Source organism: Sus scrofa, chromosome X (genome assembly GCF_000003025.6).
Source record: "Sus scrofa isolate TJ Tabasco breed Duroc chromosome X, Sscrofa11.1, whole genome shotgun sequence".
NCBI classification, from domain to species: Eukaryota; Metazoa; Chordata; class Mammalia; order Artiodactyla; family Suidae; genus Sus; species Sus scrofa.
In genome coordinates, this window is record NC_010461.5 from 106,095,935 (window position 1) to 106,120,068 (window position 24,134).

At 39.0% G+C, this 24,134-nt stretch overlaps 1 protein-coding gene across 17 annotated transcripts in view; it reads right to left on the reverse strand.

The window, feature by feature from the left end:
* The window catches only part of SMARCA1 (SWI/SNF related, matrix associated, actin dependent regulator of chromatin, subfamily a, member 1), a 76,196-nt gene extending 55,974 nt beyond the window's left edge, over nt 1-20,222 (reverse strand). For 3 of the 17 annotated variants that reach the window (XM_005673893.3, XM_005673891.3, XM_003360443.4), the window contains exons 1-9: nt 19,604-19,956; nt 13,844-13,930; nt 11,610-11,776; nt 11,161-11,261; nt 10,947-11,047; nt 7,270-7,449; nt 3,000-3,155; nt 1,253-1,384; nt 252-320 (exon numbers count right to left, since the gene is read on the reverse strand). In XM_005673893.3, the coding sequence (XP_005673950.1) occupies nt 252-320; nt 1,253-1,384; nt 3,000-3,155; nt 7,270-7,449; nt 10,947-11,047; nt 11,161-11,261; nt 11,610-11,776; nt 13,844-13,930; nt 19,604-19,786 (1,176 nt within the window). In that variant the 5' untranslated portion in view covers nt 19,787-19,956. Of the gene's footprint in view, nt 1-251; nt 321-1,252; nt 1,385-2,999; nt 3,156-7,269; nt 7,450-10,946; nt 11,048-11,160; nt 11,262-11,609; nt 11,777-13,843; nt 13,931-19,603 lie in introns of all 17 variants that reach the window. The other 14 variants (XM_021080854.1, XM_021080853.1, XM_021080852.1 and 11 more) reach the window with 8 other exon arrangements.

The window sequence follows — 24,134 nt, forward strand, 5'->3', positions numbered from 1 at the left end:
AAACAGCCTCTACAAGAAGGACTACGTTACCCAAAGGAGCGAGCCAAAGCAAAAAGCTGTTCCATGCAGAGGCTGAGGAAGAGACAGTGGGAGTTTGCTTCCCAACGAGGCTGTCAGAGAGGTTGAGAGGGAAAAGCACTGAGACTGAGCCAAATGCCAAATCCACAAATTCAAATGGATTTGATGGCAGTTTATAAATGACTCAGTTATACACAAGTAATTACTAAATTCTCTTGTCTGCTATTACTTACTGCATGAAGTCTTTCCACAAGTTTTTGATCACCAAGACAATTTTTAGTGTCAAACCAAGAATCAAAGTCCTGTGGAGGGGTGAAAATTCTGCAGTTAGCATACAGGTTTTTAAAAAATAAATGCAATAGTCTATAAATTCTTATACAACTCATACAGCAATAATTCATTTTAAAAGCACTTTCGAAAATATGTTAACTGTGATGGCCAATATCATTTACTTCTGAAAACAGATAAAACACTGGAGTAGTTAAAAAAATTGAACCCTACTATATAGGCACTCCATCAGCAGTTTGTCCTTAAAAGGCTTTACTAGGCTTCCCAATAACCATAGTGGCATTATGCCCAGTTAAGAGGAGTAGAAATAAGAATATAACATTGAAAACATGCTAATGAAAGTGTTAAACAATAAAAATGAACAAAAGCAAGATAAAGTATACAAACCAAATTAGTATCAGTAATGAGGAAAATCAAGCTCCAAAGTCCTTAAATCATTCAATTCAGTTTGCTGCACTAGCATAACCTTGTTTTAATGACAAAGACAGTTTAAATCATTCATTTACCAAAAAATGTTGCTTTTCAAATCACATATTATAAGCTACTTAGTACTCACCAAATGTTAATGCCTGCAATAATCAAAGATTACTTCAATGACTCCACCTGCCAAACTCGTTTGCAGAAAGTACCCCCAATTTAATTCAAAGAAAATTTAGAATGCACTATTCTGAACTCGGCCTACCTCATGTCCTAAGTTGTGGTAGCAATGTGATATAGGTAAAGGTTAACAGGCAGGATAATCTCAAAGCAAAGAAACATTATTTCTTTAAATATCACCATCTGAAAAAACGTCTATTTAAGAGCTCTTTTCTGAGAAAACCAAAACACACAGATAAAGGATTACAAATAAAAAAGAACTACAAATTTCAATCCACATTCTATGCTTTGAAAAGAGATGTCTGTGAACATAAGAAAAGTATTCCTAAAACATACGACTTAAACTTACATCTGCAGAATTAAAGACATCAGGCAATAAAAAGTTGAGTAGTGCCCAGAGTTCATGAAGGTTATTCTGCAAAGGCGTTCCAGTTAAGAGCAAGCGGTTAGTTGACTTGAACTCACGAACAATCTCTGAAAGCTAAAAAAAAAAAAAACAGTTAACATTTTAACTTATTACAATGTTTAACATTCAGTTGTTCTCCCGATACATTTTGTGAATAAAATAAAACTTGAAAATTGATTTTCCATGGAAAAATACCCTCGTTCAGGTGACATTGCCACAGTGAAGCACAATGGAACAAAATATCCTGGGCATTTCTACACTCACAAGAATGCTGACCATAGTCACACATGAGACCTTTCCCCCGTTCCAAAAAAATGTATTTTTTCCACTTGGGTCCACACAAACAGTCAGAACCCTATGGAATCCAGGCTATTCACCTTACAGAATTGTATCTCCTTCTTCCTGTCAATCACTTTCATCTACATGCTTAGTCCACTTCTAACTTGACCTGGTCACGATTTTTCAACACCACAGTTGAATCCATCTTCCCCGATATTTTATGTTAACTTTTAAAATATAAAACCACAAAAATGAAGGCACAAAAGTATAAAAGAATAGTAATCTTATCAATAAAAAATACACATTATTTTAATGCTCTTAAATTAATAATTATTCTCTAACATGCATCTTATCACATATTAATTCCAGTTTGAAAACCACCACCTGGTGATTTTGCTTCTGTTCTGTCCCTATTTCTCCCAAAGCAGCCCAGTGATCCAAAGAGAGGTTCATCACAGTAATTCATATTTTCCCTACTGTTGGTAGAGTTGAATGACAAGAAATATTGATATTTTCCAACGTTGACACTACACTCTAATTCACACACATCAGATAATTTTAGGAATTTATTTTTTTCTTATCTATATGAATACTCACAAGGCAGCCCCTCCATAAAAAATAAACCAACGCAAATGATATTTGTACATCAATTGCTTCCCAAATATTAAAATGCTGTAGCATAAGATTTAGGCTGCCAACAGGTACAGAAAATGAACACCTAATTTCCTTCACATTAAAAACTGCACAATTTTGGAGCTCCCATTATGGCTCAGCAAAAACGAACCCGACCAGTATCCATGAGGAATTGAGTTCGATCCCTGGCCTCACTCAGTGGGTTAAGGATCCAGGGCTGCTGAGACTGCAGTGTAGACTGCAGATGCGGCTCATATCCTGCATTGCTGTGGCTGTGGCATAAGCCAGCAGCTACAGCTCCGATGCGACCCCTAGCCTGGGAACCTCCATATGCTGCGGGTGCGGCCCTAAAAGGACAAAAAAGACAAAAAAAAAAACCAAAAAACTGCACGATTCTCCTTTATCTTGTATTCAATCATTTCAATTTCAAAACCATTTTTAAAACTGATTTTCATTCACATTCTGTGGATAAAAATCACAATCTTCCATCACGTTTTTATTCTAAATATAGAGAAGTAAACAAACATATATGGTAGTTAAAAGAAAACTTTAATAAAGATATTAAGGAGTTCCCTGGTGGCTCAGCGGGTTAAAGATCCAGCATTGTCACTGTAGTGGTTCAGGTTGCTGCTGTGGCATGGGTTCAATCCCTGGCATGGGAACTTCTGCATGCTGTGGATGCAGTCAAAAAAATAAGTAAAATAGAACAGAGTAGAGCAGAGCGGAATGGAATGGAATGGAAAGGAATGGAATGAAAAGATACTGAGAACTAGCTTACCTTAGATTTTTCATTCTTTATTCTGTGAGCCTCATCAATGACCAGGTATCGCCAGTGGAACTTTTTGAATACAGATTTTTCTTTAATTACCATCTCATAAGAAGTAACACAAACATCCCACTCTCCTGGCATCATCTCATCACGAATAAAAGCAGCCTGATGCAAAATAAAGTTCCCTGTATTAGACTATGCTGACAAGACATCACAGAATTAAAGCATCAAGAGAATACTAAGAATTCTAAGAGACTCTAGGAATCATTGGATCTCATCCATTTCAGAGATAGGAAGTCTGTGGCCCAAAGATGCCTTTGTGGTCAATTATCTGGATGATATGCTAATGTTTTTATTAACAAAAGAGAAGCAAAGGCTTCCATCAAACCAGTAAGGCATATCCAATGAACTGAAGAAGTTCATATCACCAGACGATGACAATTAGTAGGCTCTCTCTCCTCATATCCAAGGGGTCAAAAGGACATGGGCAAAGGAAGCACTTTCTGAATACCATATCCTTACCAAGATCCAAGCATTACCAACATGGTATCATTTCAATAAATGGAAAAAGCTCAATATACATGAGCTGTTGAGATCTCTTGTATGTTTCCTTCACTTTCCAGCAGAGACGAGTCATAAAGTTTGTTAAGGGATCATAAAAGCCCATTAATGTTTTTGTACAATTCCTAATGTTATGAGGCTATGAATGTGATTTTATAAAGGGGACTTGCTTTATCATATACAGGAGTCGATTTAAAATGGTGAGACTACTAAAGGCTATTTTTAAATCATCACAGGCAGTGGCTAATGTGGTAGTCAAGGTGACTGAAAGCATTTTTAACTTGCATGAACTGAATTCCAGATTATTTTTATTACGGGTCAAAAGAAAACCACAAATTAGCAGGGAGCCGCAAAATCTACATTGAGAAGGGGCTGATTAGTACTGTAAATCTGAAATTGCAGTACATACACAAAATTGATTGTTCACTACAAAGTCACTATTTCATAAATTCAGTTATGCACCAAACACACCAGGGACTCTTTCAACAAATATTCAATGAGTGCCCGCTATGTATAAAAGGATTGCCTGTACTGAAGTAAAGGACAAAAAAAAGGCCTTTGTAGATCTCAGCTGCACCCTGGGAAGTGGTCATATTCAAAAAGTTAATTAAGACATTAGGGAGTTAGAGGAAAAATGAAAAGAACCAAGGTTCCAGACCCCATTTGGTCCTGCAAATACTTTATACTTATTTTATTTTTTTAAATACTCAGTTTAATGGTTCCTCCTACAGTTTCATAGAATATACACACATTTTTAACTTAAATTAGCTCTGCTTTGAAATTTGTGTAACTACTTGATAGTTCTAGAGTTAAACATATTGACAGAACATTAAAGATCACACAATCCGGAGTTCCTGTCGTGGCTCAGTGGTTAACGAATCCGACTAGGAACCATGAGGTTGAGGGTTCAATCCCTGGCCTCGCTCAGTGGGTTAAGGATCCAGCGCTGCCGTGAGCTGTGGTGTAGGGTGCAAACGCGGTTCGGATCCCGTGTTGCTGTGGCTCTGGCGTAGGCCAGCAGCTCTAGCTCTGATTAGACCCCTAGGCCTGGGAACCTCCATATGCCGTGTGAGCGGTCCAAGAAATGGCAAAAAGACCAAAAAAAAAAAAAAAAAATCACACAATCCAAAAGCTCTCATTACACAGGTGATAAAAGTTAGGACCCGGAGTTCCCGTCGTGGCGCAGTGGTTAACGAATCTGACTAGGAACCATGAGGTTGCAGGTTCGGTCCCTGCGCTTGCTCAGTGGGTTAACGATCCGGCGTTGCCGTGAGCTGTGGTGTAGGTTGCAGACGCGGCTCGGATCCCGCGTTGCTGTGGCCCTGGCGGAGGCCGGTGGCTACAGCTCCGATTCAACCCCTAGCCTGGGAACCTCCATATGCCGCGGGAGCGGCCCAAGAAATAGCAAAAAGACAAAAAAAAAAAAAAAAAAAAAAAAAAAAAAAAAAAAAAAGTTAGGACCCTTTGAGATTCACTCAACATCAGAGTCAGTAGCAAAGCCAGAACTAAAACCAGATCTCCCATTTCCATGTCCATGACCTTTGTTTGATGCCTCTAGAGTGGAGAAGGAAGGCGTCAAAAACATTTTTTTTGGGAATCACACCTCTAAATACCTCAGGACTACATTAGTTTCAAACAGGATCAGGATTTTCTCTGATGATTTCCTAACTCAATTAAAATATCTACTATAACCTACATCAAATATTTTATTACCAGGAGTTCCCATCGTGGCTCAGCGGAAATGAACGTGACTGGTATCCATGAGGATGCAGGTTCCAACTCTGGCCTCGCTCAGTGGGTTAGGGATCCGGCGTTGCTGTGAGCAGTGGTGTAGGTCGCAGACACGACTAAAGCTCCGATTCGACCCCTAGCCTGGGAACCTCCATATGCCACTTGTGCAGCCCTAAAAAGACCAAAAAAAATAAACTAAATTTAAAAATATGTATTACCAAAATGTTGATCTCATAAAAGGTTTACAGAAGACCATGAAAACAGAAAGACCCAATATATCTATCCCATGTGGTACAAATGTTCAAACAAATCTGTCAATAAATAATGATCTGGATTTTCTCTATATACAATGACATTAATCCCTAAGTGGTGCATATTATATTATTTATGTAATTAACAATTACTGATTCTCAAACTCTTTGACCATGGCCCACAGTAAAATTGTAATTTAGGTTGCCGTCCAGTAGACACATACATGTTTGAGGGTATGTATACAGAAAGAAGCAATATATATCCTCACACATATGAAACTGCTATTTTCTATTCTATTCTATCTCAATGTTTTAAAAAATTGTTGTCACCACCCACTAAGCAGAATTCCCAATCCATTGATGAGTGGCAATTTGAGAAACGCTGACTTTGAGGATTAGTTTTCAAGATTAAAAAGTTTTTGAAGCCTCTAGATGAATTTCAAACTCCCACAGGGCAGAGATAGGGCAGCTGACAATTAAATATACCCACTCTTTCTTGAAAACTCCCAGAGTCACCTCATGACTTGGATTCCAAATGCTTAGATTCCATGCTGAAAACCACTGACATACATTTTTATTGAGACGGGATGAAAACACAAGCCTAGCTATTTATCAGTGTCTATGACCTTCAAGAAATAATTTCAGCAAAAAAATTCAATGCTTTAGAAATGCAAAATTTTTAAGGAATGGTAAGGCATTAAACAATACCAGTTATCAGAAAGAGTTCTAAGTGACTAATTTGCTACTGGGAAATATTAGGCATAGGGAAGAATCAAGCCTGTAATTCCAAATTTATGAGCTCAGTATTTCAATATTTAAATTATTTATAAGTTAAATTTAAATAAATTTTAGTAATTTTTCTTCAAGCAAAATGATAAGAATAAATTATATAATTCATTATGCTACCATTCTTTTGAGGATATTTTTGATAACCTATTCTAAATATGTAAAATAGAATAAATCTTTACTCTAAACTATGTTCTCTGGAGGCAAAATAAAGACAAAGTTTAATAATATGCTTTCTAAGCTGATTATTCATTTTGGTGTTTTTGCATAATTCATTATTTTTAGATTAATTCAACAGTCCTAAAATAATTTTAGCTTATGAGATTGATAAATAGCTAATTTAATCAAGAGCCCAGAGTTTTTAATATTATCTAAGAATGTATGCAGACATGGATTCTTTTATTCAAAGATCAAAACGGAAAGTTGTGTCTATGCATAAACACAAAACACAAGGCTCTCCGTACAAAAAAAAAAAAAAAAAAACGGTTCCATTCATGTGTGTGTGCATGTACAAAAGTCAAAGTCAAAAGTAAAAAATATAAACAAAAAAACTGACATGCAAATTTATACTTTTGGCATCAAAACAGCACAAATAATAGAATCACTGATAAGATACACTGTCAATAAAATAAAATTTTTTTAAATACAGTCACTTAAAAGTGCAACTCAAAAATGCTTAGGTTAATGATCTAGTTAAAAGTATAATGCAAATAAGCATAATAATGGATTTTCTGTTTTGAATAGGCAACACATCTACCTCATAGGAATGTTGGGAGAATTAGTTTAATTAATACAGAAAAAAACACTTAAAAAAGAGCCTAACGTGGAGTAAACACAACTTAAGCGTTATTTAATAGTGGACAACTCAAATGTATTTTATAGCAATAGTATGCAACATAACCCCAGAAATGTCGTTCTTGATTGCCTTTTTACACCTGTTTCTCACTTACTCTTGCATCCTTGTCTCCAACGAAACAAATAACACGAAGAGATGGGACCCATCGTTTAAATTCATTCATCCAGTTGTGTAAAGTAGACTTCGGAACTAAAACCATGTGAGGTCCAGGAATGTTTCGGTAATGTTTCAGGTAACCAAGCAAAGCAATCGTTTGTAAAGTCTTACCAAGACCCTGCATTATCACCATAAGAGAAAAAAATCCATCAACGTTTATTTAATGAAACATCTTGTTAGTAGCAACATTACAAAAGGTATCTGCCAACTATCTCACACAGGGAAAAGTTAAAAGACTTTTTAAAGTTGGAGTTCCCATTGTGGCGCATCGGAAATGAATCCAACTAGGAACCATGAGGTTTCGGGATTCAATCCCTGGCCTTGCTCAGTGGGTTAAGGATTTGGCATTGCCCTGAGCTGTGGTGTAGGTCGCAGACTCAGGTCAGATCTGGCGTTGCTGTGGCTCTGGCGTAGGTTGGCAGCAACAGCTCTGATTAGTCCCCTAGCCTGCAAACCTCCATATGCTGTGGGTGCGGCTCTAAAAAAAAAAAGACAGAAAGACCAAAAAAAAAAAAAAAAAAAAAAAGACTTTTTAAAGTGAATCACCATTCCAATTCAATACTTACCCTGAGCACAAAAAGAAACCAAGAACTTGCAGTTAGAAAGCTGCTCAGCAAAGTAATTTTCTATTTAGGAAATTTAGTCCTAAAGGAGCAAACAATCTATATCATTTGTTTCTACTACATTTTTTGCAAAATTAGGAATTTTGTGTATGTCACAAAGACACACTTCCTTTATCAGCCTGCTTAGATACTGGTCTTTCTTTCTCATTTTCCCCAACATTATTAGAGCCCAGGCATGAAATATATTGAGATCATGAATCTCAAGGGGCACATAGCTCTCTGTACTTGTATCTCACACCCTTGAAGACCTAAGGAACCATAAAAGAACTCTGCAGCCAGAAAAGACCATAGAGATCAACTAGTCCAGAAGACTTTTTTAAAAAATAAGATACTGAACATCCCTGAACTCACTACCTAACCCATGGGAAAGGGAACTATGGCCTATAGTGCATGACCTTTTAAAACAGCTTCTGGGAGTTCCCGTTGTGGCCCCGTGGAAACGAATCTGAGTAGGAACCATGAGGTTGTGGGTTCGATCCCTGGCCTCGCTCAGTGGGTTAAGGATCCGGCGTTGCCATGAGCTGTGGTGTAGGTCACAGACGCGGCTCAGATCTGGCGTGGCTGTGGCTGTGGTGTAGGCCGGCAGCTACAGCTCTGATTAGACCCCTAGCCTGGGAACCTCCATATGCTACAGGTTCGGCCCTAATAAGACAATAGACAAAAACAAAAAACAAAGAAACAAAAAAAAGTTTCTGGCTTTATCTCTATATATTTCTTTCATAAACCTAAGCTTAAAGCTGTTTTTATAGGATTTATCCTTTCTGATATTGCACTTATGAGATCTGTTTTATGGATACTATGCATCAAAATCTTAGAATGTTTATACTCCTTATCCAAGTAATTCCACTTCTAGAAATCCGATGGAAATAACCTGAGAGGTGGAAAAAAAACTAAATTACAAGGGTTCTCAGAATAGTATTATTTATCATATATACATATATATCAACCAATATATACTATACACATATACATAATACACACTATATGTATTTTACACATCAGGAGTTCCCATCATGGCTCAGTGGAAACGAATCTGACCAGCATCCATGAGGATGCAGGTTGGATGCCTGGCCTCGCTCAGTGGGTTAAGGATCTGGCGTTGCCGTGAGCTGTGGTGTAGGTCACAGACGCAGCTCGGATCTGGCATTGCAGTGGCTCTGGTGTAGGCCAACAGCTATAGCTCCGATTCGACCCCTAGCCTGGGAAACTCCATATGCCGTGGGTGCAGCCCTAAAAAAAGACCAAAAAAAATTTTATATATATATTTACACACACACACACACACACACACACACTACACATCAACTAATCCAAATGACCAGCAAAAGAGAGGAGATTAATAACATTATGGTACCTCTTTAGGATTATTATGTGGTAATGAACAATTATTTCTACAAAAAAGTTTTAATTATGTGGAAAACAACTATAAATGTGAAGAAATTAGAATACGAAATCATACATACAATGTGAGCTCAACTATGAAAAATAAATACAGGCAGAGAAAAAAGACTAAAAAGAAATATGCCAACATGTTAACTATGGTTATTTCTAGGTAACAGAATTACAACTTACTTTTAATTTTTTCTTGATTTTTTTCCCCTAATTTTCTCTAGTCATTAAAGTATCTTTCCCCTTTTTAGTAATTAAAACATTCCTGGTGTCAGCATAAATTCAATATGAAAGATCTTTAGATCCTTCCTTCATGTTTAGACAGGCTGCAGCAAGAGGAGCTTGGGGAAAATAATTCTGGTCTTTCTGTTGTCCAATTAACTAAGCTCCCTGTCAGAGCTGACTGTAGTCTCCAACCCAGAATACTAAATATAAGGAGCTACAGACCCTTGATTTAAAGATCCTGCCACACACCTAACAGCTGCTCAGCCAGGGATGAGCACCTATGGGACTGACTACTGCACTAGCTGCTACAGAGCATAAGTAATCACGCAGCCCCTGTGGATAAGTGATTACAAATGCATCTCCAGAGTCATAAATATGAGTACCACTGCCCTCTCTTAAATCCCGTCTTCTTCATTTGATCCTAAAATACCAAACCAGGCCCTCCCTCATATACTCCCCTGATCTGCTGAATTAGCATCCTTACATGGCCTTCCTTTTTACCTTTGGTCATTTTTTTTTTCAAATAAACAGTTTACCCTCAGAATCCCTGGGTTTCACATCCAGGTCGTCAACCAACCAGATCAAAATCCCCAGATGGTAAACCGTGGATACAGAGGGCCCAATTGTCCTATGCCATTTAATATAAGGACTTGAGCTTCCATGGATTTTGGCATCATGGAAGTCCTGAAACCAACCTCCCTCAGATATAGAAGGATGACTGTATGTTCATCATTCTTTTGCTTACTTCCTGACTCCCACCTGGTATTCTACTGTCAAGACTCAACACTGCTCTTTACCTTTTTGTTCTTTATACCATCTATTCACACTTTCTGATTGATCACACATGGAGGCATTTACATTCACTCACGCATGCTTTCATTCTTATTGTTTGGTTTACTCATTTACTGTGTGGTTTCTAGCCCCACCTCATTCCCAAAAGAATTCAGGTAGCCTACAATGAAAACATGGGACATAAAATTAATGGCCAAAGATAAATAAAGAGGGGCCAAGGAAAGTAAGACTAAAAGGTAAAGAACAGGAAACGTCACCAAGGACACGATGGGCGGACCATGAGCAGTTACACAGAAGCTCCATTTCAGCATTCACTGGAAGCCAAAGCGCAAACATACACACAAGTACAAGGTTTTTTAACACCATTTGAGAAAACTTCAATAAGAATTCTGTGGCCTGTGGAACTATGTATTTCAGAGACTATTTAAAGAAACAATTCTAGACTTTACAAATGCCTTTTATGTTATAACTAAATAGAATAATCAGCCTCCAAACCCCAGTAGGAGAGTTCAGCAGCTCAGGTATTTCAAATTTACATTAAAATTACTAATAACTGAGAATGTGTCTTTAGCTACCAACTTCTTACCATTTCATCAGCCAAAATACCATTGACTCCATTTTCATACAAAGAGATCAACCAGTTCAGGCCTCGAATCTGATAATCTCTCAGCGGTCCTCCTTTCACATCTGAAAAAAAAAAAAAAAATCAAGGATCTCTTGTACTTTTGTTAATACAACTACGTAAAATTCTTCTAAAACCAAACTGAAAACAAAAAACACTGACACAATAAAGTACTTACATGAAGGTGACACCTCAAATCTAACACACACATTAGATGTTTTCCGACTCTCCGAGAGCAGCTCTTCATCTTCTTCTTGTTCTGTGCGCCTGTGACGGTAGCTGAAATAAAGAAAGAAGTATCTTCGTATTCGACCCAAATGATAAGGTATCAATTTAGTCAGTATACACCGTTAATACCACTTATGAAAGAAAAAGCGTTATCTAGAGTCTTGCTCAGAAGTTGGTAGAACCAGCCTACATTTTTCCTGCTTGGCTTGTAGTGAGAAAAATAAATATTGTTGCGTCGAAAACACATTTACACTGAAAATAACTTTATTTTTTCAATATAAAAATCACACTGAATAAGTGAAGGAGGAAGCAAAGTACAAAGGGAAGTATGAGGGGAGACGGGAGGTAGGAAGGGAAGGATGGAGGGAAGAACATCCAGAGAGAGAGAGGCCGACATACTCTCCAGCGGAAATTAAGCTCTGCTTGTCATCCTTCTTGATTCGGGGGCGTCCCAATTTTATGTTCAGAGGAGATGTTGGAGATTTCTGAGCTGAAGGTTGAATGAAATGTGCAAAAAGTTCTGTCTGCTTCAGTAAAAATTCAAATCTCTTTGCTCGATCTGCTTTCTAATTTAAAAGACAAAAGAAAAAGTAATGACTTCCTTTTGTGTTCATTCAAAATTTAACAAATACTTACAATGCACTTAATTTGCACTACGTCTGAGCATGTTAAACATACTAACCCATTTAATTCTCTTAATAAACCTATGAGGTAGGTACTAGTATTACCTCCATTTTACTGATGATAAAAGTGAGGCACAGAGAGGGTAAGTAACTTGTCCAAGCTACCACAGCTGGTAAGTAGCAGAACCTGAAGATGGTGTTTTCAGATAGTTTGCATAGAAGTCAAGTGATCAGACACTTAATAAATGTCCCAATAAAGAAGTACCCTGCTTAGGACTTCCCACTGTGGCTCGGCCAGTTAAGGACCCAATGTTGTCTCTGAGAGGACGCAAGTTCCATCCGTGACCTCATTCAGTGGGTTAAGGATCCAGCATTGCCGCAAGCTACAGCACAGGTCATAGATGTGGCTTGGACCACTGTTGTCATGGCTGTGGCACAGTCCCCAGCTGCAGCTCTGATTCAACGCCTAGCCCAGGAATTTCCATATGCTGCAGGTGCAGCTGTAAAAAGAAAAAAAAAAAAAAAACCCTGCCGAAAAATCAGACTCCAAAAGCAAATACCGGAAGTTTCCTGTTGTGGCTCAGCAGTAACGAACCCAACTAGTATCCCTGAGGATGTGGGTTTGATCCCTAGCCTCGTTCAGTGGGTTAAGGATCCGGCGTTGTGTAGGTCGCAGACATGGCTTGGATCCTGTGTTGCTGTGGCTGTGGCATAGGCCGGCAGCTGCAGCTCCTATTCGACCCCCAGCCAGGGAACTTCCATATGCCTCACATGGAGCCCTCAAAAAAAAAAAAAAAAAAAAAAAAAAAGGAAATTCCGAATGGTTTGGAAAAGCCAACCAAGAGTTTTCAAGCTTCATCTAGAAATAATTTAAATCTTAGAAGACAGTATCACGTTTCAAAATATTTTGTGTCATGGTACAATAACATAATAAACATTTCTCTTCTCAATTATAGTGATCTAGAAAATTCTGTTTTATACTAAGAATATATAATCTCAAATGTGAGGATGTGAAGAAAAATATATACACATACACACATATATATAAGTGACATAGTTGATACGTATTAACAATTAAAAATCGATACATAATTTCTCAATAAATTGTAAAAGGTCATATAGCTTATACCACATAAATGCAATAAAACTTTTTCACTAAAAAAACCTTAAAAGATAAAAAGATGTATAGATCATTCTGGATAAAGAAAAAAACAAAGGTGATTTTTTAAATTCCCAGTCACTTTCTGACCACAGGGTAGAGAATATTTGATCACCAATGAAGGATGCATAATTAATAACATCGGAAACTTACAAGAATTCATTAACATAAATACAAGAATTAGACAAATACATTCATACCAGTACCTGGAAGGAGGCCAAAACCTTTCCATTTTATGTTATCCTCACTGGAATGTTGTTTTTAAGAGTTGTTAAAACATTAACTATCTACGTTAGATGTGGCCTTAAACATTAAGGCATGGGGTTTTTCAAAATCGCTATGAACAACCAAAAAGTGTACTTCATCTCTGCCTATTTTAGTAATATTATTTCAAAAACAACCCCTCAACATAAAAATTCAGTTCCAACTACCTGTTATTTTCTCTTTTGAGCTAATCAAGTTCACTGGTTTTGAAAGATCCCAGAACATAAAAGTCTAGTTAAAATTAAAGCTAAAATGTGGGGTCTAGCGACTAAAAATTTAAAAATTACATGTATAGCAAAGCTGTAGGTGGGCATAAGTAAGGTTATAGTGCTTAAGTGTGTAATATTTTCACACACTGGGCAAATATCCCTCCCTCAAGAAAACATATTACCGTATTATGTTTCATCTGAAAATAAGGAGATACATTTATCCAAGAAAAACCTATTATGGTGGATTATATATCAAACTACTTTCCAATTCTAAAACCTATGATTCTGTGCTTGTTATATATAAGATGTATTTTAATCTTTCATATCTCCTGTATAAAAATCAACTACTGTATTCATCCTACCCAAGAACATATTTACCATTTTCTCTTCATATTCTGGATCCATTTCCTTTTCAGATTTAGAAGCTTTAGCAGCAAGTTTGAGTTGAAATGGAGAAGCGTTTTTCTAGAATTTCAAAGAAAATAAATCATCGAATTGCAAAGCAAGGTCAACATTCTCATTTGAAGAAAGTAAAAAGTAATTAAATACTAAATAAATAAATCAACATGAGCCATGCATGAACCAATGATGAGAGCATGTCATGAACAGGGCTTATGATTAATCCAGCTCTGTGCACCTGAGGTCCAATAAAAAAAATAAAAAAAAAAAAACTGAAGAACTGTACAAGCCAGAGAAATAACATTAATTAAAATAAAAACCAAAAGGTGGAAAAATGAGCCTCTTCGCCTATTTTCTAATTAAAGTGTAAGAAAGTATATAACCACTGAATAGGAGATTTAAAATCTAGAATATTATCAACCACAAACCAGAGTATTCAAGGAAAGTAAATATTAATTCTCAGAAACACCTCTTTATATGTAATGGAAACAAGCCAAATTTTCAGAAGAAAAGACTGTGGCTTCTGTTCTTGAAAAGACATGATTTTTTAAATTTTGTTTTATATTCTAATTAGAACATTTAAACTTTTTATGTAATTAAATGTGATCATTTATATTTAAAATAATAAAATAGTACAGCTTCAAACTTTTGGTTTATGTTAATTTTCTCCAACTGGAAAGAAAATAGTTTAAAAACCATATACATAAATATTTTGTAGAAGCAGTTTCTCGGGGCTATTAATTGCTAACCTTTGATATTTTAAAAAAGTTGTAATTTCATGAAAATTGACATAAATCGGTTACACTAAAATTATCTAGGGGGTTATCTCATGCATCCTATCCTTTATAAAGACAAACTTGTAAATATAATAGATATGTACATAGAATACACCTCCTTCCCTGTAAGAAATCAAGAAATAAAATAATAAAAACATAAATCTACCCATTAGTAACAAAGCCAAGGGTATTTCAGTTTTAACACAGACTTTGCAGAAGTCAAAATACAAATCTGTTTGTGAAAACCAAAGAAATTATGTCCATTTGATCATGGCTTTTGACACCCTGTTCCTGAAAGGTTAGGTCATAAATCAACGGAAGAACGTGATCTTAAACATAAGAAAAACATGGGTCCAGTAGTTAATGAATGTTTTTCAACATTTACTAAAATTTCTACTTTGAGGAAATCCAAACTAAGATTATGGAATTTGACCGGGGTCAGGGTTCTCCTTTGGAGCACTGATCAGATATTATTCAGTGATTCTTGTTCTGTTGTTGTTGTTGTTTTCGGAATTCTCACTTCTCTTTCATCACTGAGTTTCAGCTTTACAAATAACCTTAGAACAATTCAGGTAATTAAAGTTTTGAGGGAAAACATTTCTTTCTTGTATGTGAAGGACTATTACATGCGTCATTTTTCTGTGAATAACTGTATTGGGTGGATTAACAAACACTGCCACAGAAATGCACAAAAGAATTTTTAAAGCCATAGTTCATTGCATATATATTTACAAAAATCCATAAATAAACATGTATTTGTCCTTTACTAGGAGAAGTTAATAGGTGTTTGAACATTAAGGCAGTGATGATTCTAAAACATAATGAAATTCTAAAGTTAAGGCTTTATGCTTTTTCTTTCCCCCCTGTGTTTTTAGGGCTGCACCTGCAGCATATGGAGGTTCCTGGTTAGGGGTTGAATCAGAGCTGTAGTTGCTGAACTACACCACAACTCATGGCAATGCCGGATCCTTAACCCACTGAGCAAGGCCGGGGATCGAACCTGCATCCTCATGGATGCTAGTCAGATTTGCTTCCGCTGAGCCAAGACAGGAACTCCTTTATTCTGTTTTTTGCTTTTTTATGCTCATTTTGAAACCCATACTTATAGGCAACTGTGACCAAAGCAAACTTTTATCTACCAGGTTGAGTTCACCTGCCCAGGATATGTTATTTGTCCACTACCAACAACTGTTCCACTATTCTTAATCCAAGTAACAGCCGTCTTGATTTACAGTATTTCATATGCATATATCATCTATGTGAGATGTTTTGAATATAATTTTGGATGGATGAGAACAGAAACTACTAAAATCCCCTCAATACCACACTTTCAAACTGTCATATATACTATAAATCCTATATTATTTTCAAAGCAACAAGTACGGAAAATTGGGTAGCAAAATCCATACCTTTATCATTCCTTGAAAAGCTAAATGAGGTCTAGTTTTCAAGTTTCAAAATTACGTCCCCTCATATACACAAGCACACATCTAATAATGTGGGATGTAAATTTCACTTATAGAAAATTCAAGTTTTAATATTAGAAAAACATTCTGCTCAGTGTTTTGCTTACCTTGCGGTAGAATACCATAAGATTTTAATCATATGCTAATTAAAATCCTAATCTTGAGCACTGCCATTAAAAAGATGTAGGTAATTACTCAATTGGCACTATCTTCCACAACGATTTTAGAATACCTACCTTCTAAAACTTTCCATTTGTCTATGTATATGTTTTCACAAATACACCTCTCATACAAGAAAAGCTAAAAGATGACCATGATATTCTAATGATTTCTTTATGGATCTTATCATCTGGTGGTCTAGATGCCATAAGAAGGCAGCACAAGGTCACCAAGATGCCCTGTCTTAAAGACCATGATCTTCTTCCTGACATTTTCATTACCAAAAATACCAACTCCAATTTTCACAGTGTTAGGTTATCCAACTGTCACTTAAACCAAGGAAGTTCAAGAACCAGGAGCTAAAAGCAAAAATACCATTCTGGGGCTGAACATCACAAGGCAATCCACTACCCGTCTCATGTACTTTATGCATTAGGAAAATGCTCTCACTCAGAGCCTGTCTCCTTTTATTTGATGTACAAGTCCAACAAGTTTGATAATATGGCTTCCCATTCTACAGAGAATGAAAGCAGTAGCAAATGACGTGGGGAAGACCACTAGAAGAAGACACACTGTCAACAGCAAGAAGGGATGGCATGAAAGCCCAGAACCAAACCTTAAGTTCCAATGCATTAACATCCCATCTCCTTGGTGTTCAGGAATAATTATTTCCCTCTCCTGGCTAGATGGCTTGTATTTTTACCATTGTTTTATTTTATTTTATTTTATTTTTTGTCTTTTAGGGCTGCACCAGCTGCATGTGGAGGTTCCCAGGCTAGAGGTCAAATCAGAGCTGTAGCCGCCAGCCTAAGCCACAGCCACAGCCACAGCAACGTGGGATCTGAGCCACGTCTGCGACCTACACCACAGCTCACTGAGTGAGGCCACGGACCGAACCAGCGTCCTCATGGATACTAGTGGGGTTCGTTAACCACTGAGCCACGACGGGAACTCCGTATTTTTACCATTGTTTTAAATGAAAGGTTTTGTTTCACTTATGTCCTTTATCATAAGCCAATTCTTTCTAATGAAAGTAGATGAAGTGTTTAAAAAGTGATAGTTAACAGCCTGACAATTGAGGGAGGAGACTGAACATTTTTGAAAAAAAATCAACGCAATATTGGAAGTGTCTGGAAGGTGTTTATTGGAGGGGAAACAACCTCCTAAATCTCAAATGCCTTTGTATGGGTGTCAGAGTACAATAACTGGGAGACACGAGGAAAAGGTTAATCTGTACATTTAGGACACCATTTAAGGAATCAAGGTAGTGTGCAGATATTTAGATCTGGAGTGGGGGGATGCACTGGGGGTTTGGGATGGAAATGCTATAAATTTGGTTGTAATGGTCATTGTACAACTATAAATGTAATTGAAGAATAAAAAATGCTATTAAAAATGATATTCATATTGGGGGAGAGACAAAATTACCTTATTTGAAGGAATAGAACAAATAAAAGCACTTAGGTAGATGTTGTGGTTCAATTCAGATTTTTAAGGAAAAATTCAAAATAAAAAAGACGTAGTGACTAAAGTAATAAGATTCAGATATCCAGAAAGTTCCTGCCAGGTGGCACCTCATTTCTCTATGCCGAGCCAACAAATGAGGTGCTACTAGTGCAATTTCTGATAAGGCCACAGAGTTCACGAATATATATGCATCAACTCAGTGATTATACACGTTTTTTATTGATTACCAGTCTCTTCACAATTCCAAAAATTCATATACCCTGGAAATTCGACAACATTTACTGCCATACAAAAGACGGCCAAGCACTTACATTCGCCCAGTCTAGGGAAGAAAAGGTATCCAGACACATTCCTGAATTTCCCAACATTGATTTATATCATCGATGCTTGGTATTTGGCCCAGCTTTAATCATCGATATTGTCTTACTGATCCAAGTACCACACAGATCTTAAAATGCGTATGTTTTCTATGGTTTTCACTTAGCGCTACAATTGTCTTTCTGTTTAGTCAACCTTGTAACAGTAAAATACGTCACTTTTAAGCAACTGCTGAATTTAAAATTACTCTAATTCACGGCCAAAGGTGTTAATTTCCCTCAAAAGCTTTTCATTTGGTCGTAGAGCATCATATAATGATTCAAACAAAGCCACTTGAGATCGCTAAAGCATAATTTTAATTACCTACCGTTTTTTTAATTGCGATATGTCTACTCGTAAACGGAAAAAAAATCCAGCCATAAACGATCCATTCCACAATTTTACTATACATCAAAATCCTTATGCCTCAACCTAATTTTTTATTCCAATATTTCAATAGCCTTTCATAGTTCTACTTGCACGTCTCAGTCCGTATGAAATACGCCTTATGGAGATAATACGTATTTTTTTGGATCTGGCTTTAATAGGTGTCACAGCGGTCCCCTTATGTACATTAGCAGCAATTCATCCTGGCGACGCTGGGTTTAAAAAAACAAAATTAAAAAAAAAAAAAAAACCTGCGTGTGTCCAGGAGCCAGCAGCGCCCACTAGGAAAAGGAGGCGGAAGCCTGGAAGGCTTGGGGCCGGATTGGGGGACCATTTGGGTGGCCCTGGAGTGAAACACTATACCGTCGGGGGCGGGGCAGGAGAGGGTGAGGGTGCACACGTTGGAAATTTTCCTAAGCCAGCGTCCAGGGTTCCTCAGTTTGGGATCTGGATTGGGGGGGGGCGGTGGTACGACGCTGAGAGCTCGTTTTCTCGGGGTGACACCCCCGCTTCAGCAGGCGGGGACCAAACGAACAAGGGATTTTTTTTCTCCCTGCCACCCCAAAGGCCGACATTGCCAATCAAAGAAACAAACGTCTCTCCTATCGTCCTCCTCCTCCCAACCACCGGCACCTGGAAATTCAAATTTTAAAAAATAAACCCCCAGTAAACCCCTTTTGCCTGAGTGTGGGATTGAAGGGCCCAGATTTCCCAGGCAGAGGCCGACGGGAAGGGGGGGGGAGAGGGAGCGAGCGAGAGGAGAGGGGGAGGCGGAGGCTTTTTCCTCCACGGCCCCATCCCCCACCTCGTTACCCCAGTTCCGGGAACGCCAAAGGGGCCGGGGGCTGTCGAGGGCTCCCCAGCCCCCAAGCCCCGAGATAACGGGCACCCGCCGCCCCGCGCCGCGCCCGCGCCCCAGCCCCGCCCCCGCCCTCCAGGCGGCGAGAAGCGAAGGGGGAGGGGAGCGAATGCTAGACTGTTCTGCCGCCCCCACCCCGCGCGCCCGCCGCCCCCAACCCTGCGGAGCTCCGCGGGTACCTGTCGGCGCCCAAAGGTCAGCGTTTGGGCCCCTCCGAGGGGCCCGGCGCAGGATTTGTCCACCGCACACACACCCCCTTCCTATTTACCTCCTTCTTCTTCTCGCCCTTCTCCGTGGCCACGGTGGCTTCGGTGGACGCGGTGGCCGCGGCGGCGGCTCCCTCCTCCTTGGAGATGGACGGCCCCGGCTGCTCGTCCTCTATGACCACGATCGTGGCGGTCGCATCAGAGGCTGCCACGGTGGCTGCCACTGCGGCGGTGTCCGGCTCCATGGCGTTGGAGCGGGAACGAAGAGGGGAACGAGCGAGGGGACGAGGGCTCCTGGGCGGCGGCAGTGGCTGCACTGGAAAGAGCTAGATGGAGCAGGGGTGGGGAATCACTCGCTTCCAACCCCTTCGCTCGGCCCCCCCTTCTTTAAATAACCCTCAACCCTGCCCCACTTCCGTCCACCCACCCTACGTCATGGCCTCCCCCCGTCACCCTCCCCCCTTCCTCCACCCCCCCTCAACGATCGCGAGACTCCCCCTCCCCACCCGGAGCCCAGGCCGTCCCCGCACGACCAACTGTTGCCTGAGCGTGGGGCGCGGACTGGGGTGGAGGCGGGAACCCACAGCCCGCGGCCCCCTAAAAAATCTCCTTCCCCACACGCCCCCAACAGTCAGCCCGAGCTCCCCTCGCAGATGTGTGCAGAAGGAATCCTCTTCCCCTTAAATCTGCTCTTTGTACCTCGGGGCGCTCTCCCCTTCTTGCACAAAGAACTTTTCCTCTGCTTATAACTGTACTGTAGAAGGTCTGTCTCACCATTTGCAAAGCCCAGATCCCCTCTGGGGACTGTCCTTTCCCAGATCCCCAAAGGGGGACTGGTGGTGCCCTTCCCACCTTTGTAAATTCTGCAGGAGAAGCATTCCTTGAATCTCTTGATTGCAGCTGCAAACATTCACTTACAAGGCAAAGTGTGACTCGGTTTTTACGTATATTCGCTCTATTTTCGGTTCTGAAACCTCTTGGATGGCCAATGTGCAGGAGCCCATCTTTTGCCTTCACCAATGAATTTTAAAAACTTCTGGGGGGCAAGGTCAATGTCCCCACAGAACCTGGGGCAACGCATGGTAGGTGCCCAACATCAGCAGTTGAACTGAATTATTGTGATTGTTTTGGTATTCTATTCCTACCCCGTTGTTTAGTAGTAATTCAACACCAGTAATATGCATAATCGTGGATATAAGAGCATTTCGTAAAGGGTATGCAAACGTCAGTTATTAAATATTATTGTTTCCATTTCTCCCCACCATTTATTTTGATCAATAACAGGAAGATTTACATCTCAGCCTTAAAATTTCAGTCATTGGGGACGAAAGGTAGCAAAACATACAGAAAACCAGTATACCGAACACCAATCACAAAACCTACAATTCTGAAAATGAAGCATCTATTTTCCAAAGTATGAAGAAAGCATGATTAATTTCCCTCAACACACCTTCCTAAGTTACCAATCTGAAATCAAGTGTGATTTCTGCAAATAGCAGGAAGGCACACATTTGTCCTCCAGATACATCCCTTTTTCCTGGGATACCCTAAATTTCTTTTTTGTTTTAAAGCTGTAATTCCTTAATATGCAAAAACCTTGTGACATTTTAGCTGTTATTGGCCATTTACACCTTAGTGTGAATGAGTGTGAGATCCTGTTCAGGGACTGGTTTTGAACAGGGAAAGATGCAAAGAGCAAGACACAGGTGATTGAAGGATTGTGCCACTGAGAGGAAAGGAGAGGCTGGTGTGGTGCTTAGCTTTGCCCTGATTTTACATCCATTATGTTCTCATTCACTTTAGATTTTGCCCCCGGTGTCCACGTTTCTCACCCTAGAGTACACATATGTACTCTCCAGCGGGTATGTGGAGTCTCAGTATTAAAAATAGTTCATATTTCTGAAGCATCAACTTTAAAACAAAAATGGGATGGAATAAAGTCATGTAACAGGTCATTCGAAACACGATTTTTAAAAAATGTACAGATGTATTTAACTGCAGTGTGAAGTGTCTCCAAATAAAAGCTGGAGACCTTGAGTTGGATATCCTACCCCTTCGCCACTAAGTTTTGTCAGTCTCCTGAGTCATTAAGCCTTGTCTGGTGGGAAAATTCACTGGAAGAGAAGGATGCTGCAATGCATGCATCCACCTGACTTGAGAAGGAATCTTGCAGATAAAGGCAATGGAAGAGTTCTTTATCGCCAAACTGCAGCTATAGGAGGATAGAATCCACCTTTCATTGTTTGGAGCTTCAAAGGAGAAAGGCTCAAGAAATATTTGTTGTGTATTGATGTGTGTGTTCCTGCTTGCAAGGGTACTTTATTTGATTGTATTTCTCATTGCCAGTGTGTGATATTTCAGCTACATGGTGGGCTAAATGCACTTTTGTGAAGGAATCTGGGAAACTCACATCCCTGCATAACACCTTTCCTGTGGGAACCTGTGTTCCAAGTTCCAAAAGAGAATTTAGAAATAAATGGGGGAAGGGGCAAAAAGCATTGAGACATTGGCAATTTTCCATGTATGTATAATGTGATCCTTCCTTTTCACAATGACAGGGCTGAAATTGCTACCAAGTATAAGTTTGGCTGGAAAGGTCAATGTTTGGTCCCTAGACCTTGCCACGGGATTCATGTAAATATTGCCCTTTGGCTTGTGGCAACAACTGCTATTTACAGAGCATGTGCTATCCTTATTTGCAAATCTACCTAAAATTCATGATCTGTAGACTTTGTTCTACAAGAGTCACGTCATTTCTGATCCTCATTTCTGATGCTACTCAACACCTTACTCTGTCTGCTGCTACTTTCCCCTGTTATGTCTTTTCATTTGAAACGGTCTTGAATTGCTCTGCTCCACTGAGATTGGAGAACAAAGCAAAATTTTATAGAGAACCTTGGGGCCCTATGTGGAAACCTCAGAACACATCCTTGTCTACGGAATAATGCATCTGTTTGGGCAGAGTGTGAACACTGTGGGAGTTACCCAGCCGTCATTTTCACATAGTCAAACTTGTTTCGTAGCTACCAGAATGCGTGTCCAGTGGTGGTTTCAAATACAATTACAAAGTGCATGAAGGCAGGGTCAAGGGCTTGGTGTTCCTTCTCTTATCCTATATCTGAAATTTATCCCTGAAGCCACAGTATGACAAAAAATGACATTGTGATCCTGCGGATCAATGTTCTTCAGAAGCTGGTACAAAGGATTCTGATGACAGTATCTTGCTTACCGCTCTAGTAACCATCCTGTTCATATCAATGAGCTCCCTCTCCATTCTTGTTAAGGACACTTATGATAGTGGCATTTTTAAAAATGAGCTACTTCCTCGGTGCACATTAAGCAAAAGGTAATGGTAACAGCCAGTATACATCTACCATTTCTTGAGCACCTACTATTGTAGCAGGAGCTGTGCTAGGTTTTTACATATGACATTGCAATTTGATGAAATTAAAATTATTATCCCTATTCTACATACCAGAAAACAGAGAGTTAGAGAGGCTAAATAACTCATCTAAGGTCCCACAGCTCGTGAGTGACAGAAGCCAGATTCAAATCCCAGACTGTCTGGCTCCAAACGTCATCTTTCCGCTTCACCTTTATTAAGTTCTCTGTTCTTCACAAGGATTCCTTCTTGACAGTAGAAATTATATTGAGAAAACGACTGAAAAATATTTCTGCCAATTGTCTCCATGATGTTCACTCTGGGTTTATTAGAAGAAACTGTCACTCTTAAGGCTCTGGTATTATATACAGCCAGATAATTTCTTTAGCTCCACACAGAAGTTGTTGTAAGGTGGAAGTTGGAGAATAACAGGGGATTCTTGCATGCACCCAAAGTAAATTCTTGGAACAGCAAAGGATTAAGGACAGTTAGAGTTCAGGGAGGGGGAAAACCTAACAAGTGTGTGGCAGAATATTGTATAGTACATTCATAAAAGGGATACGAAGCAGTCATTATGAATGATTATGTAAATATCTGATGACATGGAAATATGCTTCTCATGTATTGCTGAGTGAAAAAAAGGCGAGCAAGAAAACAGAGTGACCCCATTTTTGCTAAAAGAGAGAAATAATTTACATAAATAGATTTCCACAAAGGAAAAAGCCTGGAAGGTTCCACTCTAAATGTTAACAGTACTTACAGCAAGGTGGTAAGATCAAGAGTGACTTTTTTCTTATTTTTGCCTTTCTACTCCTTCTAATGTTCCTCCATGAAGGTGTTCATATTTATATAATAAATAAATAACATTTTCTATATATATATATATACATATAACTGAATCACTTTGCTGTACACTTGAACACAATATTGTAAATCAACTATACGTCAATAAAAATACAGAAAATATAAGATCTTTGCAGATGAATCAAAAAATATTGCTCAAAACTGAACAAGTAGAAATAATCTCTAACAGAAGGAAAAAGAGCTAGTAGACAGGGTGAGTCAAAAAAGGGAAAAGAACAATTTCATACTGAAGAAACAATGCAGTTATTTAATGTGGAATGCAGCGGAAGAAATATAAATTACTGTGCTGTTGGAGTTCCCGTCATGGCTCAGCGGTTAACGAATCTGACTAGGAACCATGAGGACGC